Source organism: Pleuronectes platessa, chromosome 1 (genome assembly GCF_947347685.1).
Source record: "Pleuronectes platessa chromosome 1, fPlePla1.1, whole genome shotgun sequence".
Lineage (NCBI taxonomy): Eukaryota > Metazoa > Chordata > Actinopteri > Pleuronectiformes > Pleuronectidae > Pleuronectes > Pleuronectes platessa.
In genome coordinates this window covers 28,752,508-28,757,406 of record NC_070626.1, presented here as the reverse complement: position 1 = coordinate 28,757,406, position 4,899 = coordinate 28,752,508, and the positions used below count along the sequence as shown (strand labels likewise).

Here is a 4,899-nt window from a genome sequence, read left to right as displayed (position 1 = left end):
TCAGGTGAAGTACCTGGGCCAACAGGAAGTGTGTCAAAGGTGGGACTCTCCCTCCGGCCAATCCTGCATCGGCTCCGTTACTTTGCATGTCGGTTGGCTGGGGACACTTTCCTCTCATCAGCATCAAAAGCCCCTGCTGGCCAAAAACACACTTCAGGTGTCACGAGACTTACTTCCTTCAATATGTATACACCATAGACTGTATATATAGAGTATACACTAATATACAATTTTATAACTGTATAAATTTCAAATCAGTGGACAACAGGAAAATAATTTAATCTCTCCACCTGGCTCATGCACGACTAAAATAATAATAAACGAGTATATCTCTGCAATTACAAGGTCTATATGAATAATCCTGGTATCTACATAAACAGCACTTGTTAGATCTTAGTAAGCAGTAGAATAGATGTTACAGGATCAGAGACAATTAAAGTGGAACACAAGGTAAATAAAATATGTTTTTTTACATAATGAAAGTTCACAAACAAAGTTGCATCCTGTAGAAAACTCTGATCAATAACACAACATCTGAACGTTGTTTGTGCCGAAGCAGAGCCAAGTTAGAGACGTGGTGAAGCTTAATCTCCACTCGGTCATTTTGGGGATCGGGGGTGTTGTGGATCGGTCTTTGTATAGTTGTTATGGAGACATCTCTGCATGGATCATATCTGTACTTTCATTTTATTATTGTTTTTTGTATTGTACTGTTGTTTTTATCTTGTGCTCCTGACTCGAGCCAAGTTTCCCACCTGGGACACAACAACTGAGCTGAACTCAACCGAACACATCGATGAGCAGCAACTTTCCAGACTCCTGGCTCAATATTCCAAAACCATTTTTTCATATTATAATGAGCCTGTGAAGGTTTGAATCCCAGTCAGTTGTGGCCAGGTCAGGACCAAGTCAAGGTGCCCTGGTGCAAGACCCATAACCCCCCCATGTCTCCAGTGGTGCTGCACAGTGTGTGGTCAGAAAACCAGTCTGTGGTGTCACTGGGAGCTATAAGAGTTTGATAAGGTGAGTGAGGACGTTCCTCCTTCCTCTGGTTTCTCAGTCAAAGTTAAAGAAATAATTTTTTACTTGAGTAGAAATTAAACTTTCAGATATTAATGATCACACACGGGATTTGGGTTTCGAAGGGAAATGCAAAAACGAGAACATTTGTACAAACTCCAACCTGTGGACACTCCTCTTCCGATGGGAATGAAAAGCAATTAAAGCAACGACTTTTTAATTACTCTGGTCTTGACCTAAATGTAACTTAAAGAAAACCTCTTCTCCTGATTTGAACCAGTTCTCCTTTCAGACCATCCACTTAACTCTCAGTCTCGAGAAGACTCCGGCCTCTTTGGCCCGCAGGCAGAAATCCCGGTAGCGGCCACTTATCACCGCTCCCTGGAGGCTCGGCTGCAGTACTGCATTTTGATTCAGTTCACTGAGAAGATGAAACTCACAGAGGCGGCACAGGGACAGAACGACTGCAACCAGGGGGCTTCACTCACTAACAGTTGCAACAGGGAGAGAAGATGAAAAGTAGGATGGACTCACAATGACAACACTTACAAATGTAGATGTCACATGATCCTAGAATAAGATTCAAGACTGATGGTTGGTTAGAAAAAACTTTATCATTGTATCTACATCTGACTGTCTGTGTGTGTAAACCATTAATTTTATCAGCTTCACACTTGGTATGTGAATTCTCAATGTCCTCGGGAACAGCCGTGTTAACTTTGGTGCAGTTTAGACCCACAACACCTTCAAATTAATACAAATTCATCGGGGGCAAGTTGAACATGTCTTCTTCTACGTCCACGGATAAACTACAGCAGCAACATCAACCTGACACAGAGATTTATACTTTAGTTGATGGTGCTGATCTCCGTCTTGACAGAAACATTCATAGAATCACTTCCGGTCACAGAGTTTGTCCTCAAGGTTATAGCGTAATGTTCACTTTGTTGCCTTAATGCTTTATATGGAGCTGAGTTACAGAGCGTTTCTCTTGAAAAGTTGTGGACTTGGGTCTGAAGTCATTGAGAATAAAATCTTCATTGCAGATAAACCAGGAAGGATGAACGTGAAGTTTTCTACTGTGTTTAAAAAGCTCTGCACACAACGTCCAGCACAAACAATAAAAAGTGACAGTTTATTGTGAATAATTAATTCTCCAGAAGCTGCAGAGCATCAACACAGGCCAAGTAAACAGCCCTTTCCAAACAGGCTGGTTTGATTCCCCATAGCAGAATCGTTTTGGCCCAGACTCTGCCCACATCCGGGCTACATAGCACTAGGGATGATGGAAATTGGGCCATAGCATACCTCCTGTCAAATAAAGGTGCCAAAGGTGGCCCACATTTCTTTTGTGATATTTGGGGATTTATTCAACATCTACCACTGGGGCCACTGGGGTTCAACCCTAAACTAACTATGTTCATTTATATATAAACAATGAGTTTTTTATTTATTGTGTCAATGGTCGTCATCACACAATGGATGACCCTCACCCTCCGCCCCTTTAACCTCCAATTCAGACCGCTGCAGCCAATCAGCGTCCTGCGCTCATTGTGTACAAACACGGCACCGTGCGTCCCGTCGCTTTTAAAACGCCCTGCAGCCGAATTACGCACCAGAACAAGAGGCCGAGACGGAGACAGCAGCAGCTTCACTCATTCAATCTGCACAGAGACTCTCCAGCTCCACCAGGAAACCCATCTGCACAATGACCTCCATCAGTCGCAGGGAGTCGGTGTGCCGGAGTCTGTTCGGCCCCGTGGACCAGGAGCAGCTGCGCCGGGACCTGAGGCAGAGGCTGCGGGAGATGAGCGAGCAGGACAGCCGCCGCTGGAACTTCAACTTCCAGGCGGAGACGCCGCTGCCCGGCCGGTTCCAGTGGGAGGAGATACCATCGGACTGCGCTGCTGCCTTCTACCTGGAGCCTGCGGAGCCAAGGGAGGCTGTCGGTGCCCCGGTCACTGGGGATGAGGATGGTTCTTCTGCTGGTGCTGCTGGTGGTGATGGTGGTGGTGGTGCTGATGACAGGGGAGGAAGCGCAGGGACAAATCAGGAGAACTGTCCCCGCATCCTCAACACCAAGCGTCCCGCTGAGGTGACGCCCGTCCGGAGGAAGAGGTCTCTCTCCAAACCCGCAGCCAAACCCCGGAATTACGCACGAATTACAGGTGAGGAACAAGTAGACAAGTGCAAATGCACAATGTGTCTTTTAATATTTCACTTCATCCTCTTACATATTCTTATTTAGAGAACCTGGACTCATCCTAACTTGTTCTCTCTTCTTGTTTTCCTGGCAGATTTCTTCGCAAAGAGGAGGAGATCGACAGAAACCAAGATCCAGACCCACACAAGCTCCAGTGACGCAGCTCAGTGCAAAACAATACGATGAACAACAACACAACTTAAAGACTATTCATATTCCCACATGCAGAACATCCACATGGACTGGACCAATGGGATTTAACGTTATTTTAATTTAAAGTATTTCATTTTTATTTTGTGTGTGTTTGTGTTCCTGACATGAAATTCTACAATTTTGCGTTATTTATATTATTTATGGGCATTTTTATATTTATTCTAAAAATGTTTGTTTAATTTATCAAGATGTTGTTTTTCCAGTTTTTGAACATTCAAACAAGTGAATGTATTTTTGTTTTTGTTTGTCTTATATCTTGTGAATGGATGTAAATGTACGGATTTGCTTCGATTAATGATATTTACAAAAAGCACTATTTTGTCCTCAATGGCCGAGACGCAAGACGCTTGTAAATGTCCACAAATATTTCAGTTTTAATAAACTGTTTGATTCCTTATTTTTGTTGTTCTTGCATTTTCTGCTCCGGGGTGTTTTCCTTTCAGCATTGTGCACAGAGACTTTCCATTTGCAAACAGAAACATGATGAATAATAACTTGGAATTCACTTGTTGATTAATGCAAATTGATTATTCAAAGGCACCCAAGACATTTTTTTGATGTGCAGAACTTTCTTCACCTTTTTGATTTGATTTCTTATCCCAAAAGTTCTGAAAGTTTGCTTCAGTTCTCCTGTGAATGCCTCACAAATAGTCCAGTAAAGTGAATGCCTTCCAGGTTCCTGCAGAAGATAACTGTAAAAACATTTATTTGTATTATAGGAAGAAATTAATTCTTATGTGCAACATTTCTCTGGTGCATTGTGAAAATTTGCCTGTGGCTATAATCTTTCACAGGCCCAAGTTTTCAGGTTTTAAAAAACACAGTAAAGCTTCAAAACACTGGTCTGAGATTTATAAATTACGCCGTCGCTATATAGATTTGAAGATGATTGTGTTTTTCAATATAGCTGCAGTCCTGTGAGAAAACAGATCGTTGGCTTTGTGAGTACGCTGATAATGTTAAAGTGTCCCTGTGAAAACATAGGAAAAAAAAATCAATTCAAGTTATAAGTTGGACACAACATTTTTAAAGTTATTGCAGGTTTTTATATACCGTGTGTTTTTATACCGCAGACACTGTGCAGGGGAGATTTCCCCACATGGGTCATTCTTATGGTCTGTCGTATATTACATCATATTATCTTATGTGAAATGCATTATGGGAGGTTTTATGAGATCTCTCATAATCACAATCCTAGGGACGGGGCTGTCAGTCTTAAAATTAAACCACTTAATATGAGCTGTAGCTGCCAAATTAGCCCATTAGTGAGACAGAACCCCCCCGGCCGCACATGCACCCCCACTGTGTGTGTGTGTGAGTGTGTGTGTGTGTGGGGGGGGGGGGGGGTTCAGCTCTGAAGCACTTTAGGAGGCCATCTGGCCGGAGCGCAGGACAATGGCCACAAAGCAGAGTGTGCCATCATTTCACCTGCAAATCAGCCTTTAGAGCTCCATGACCCCCCC

General features: G+C 43.0%; 1 protein-coding gene across 1 annotated transcript; it reads left to right on the top strand.

Annotated features, from left to right (window-relative positions):
* Nucleotides 1-2,728: 2,728 nt before the first annotated feature.
* cdkn1ca (cyclin-dependent kinase inhibitor 1Ca) lies at nt 2,729-3,409 on the top strand. Its single transcript, XM_053435717.1, has 2 exons — nt 2,729-3,188; nt 3,318-3,409. The coding sequence occupies exons 1-2, from the start codon at nt 2,729-2,731 to the stop codon at nt 3,407-3,409; spliced, it is 552 nt and encodes a 183-aa protein (XP_053291692.1).
* Nucleotides 3,410-4,899: the final 1,490 nt, after the last annotated feature.

Excerpts from the sequence above, each read along its gene's own strand:
- cdkn1ca (XM_053435717.1), top strand. The coding sequence starts at position 2,729 with ATGACCTCCATCAGTCGCAGGGAGTCGGTGTGCCGGAGTCTGTTCGGC. Across the intron at positions 3,189-3,317 it reads GAATTACGCACGAATTACAG|ATTTCTTCGCAAAGAGGAGG; the intron begins GTGAGGAACAAG and ends TTTTCCTGGCAG.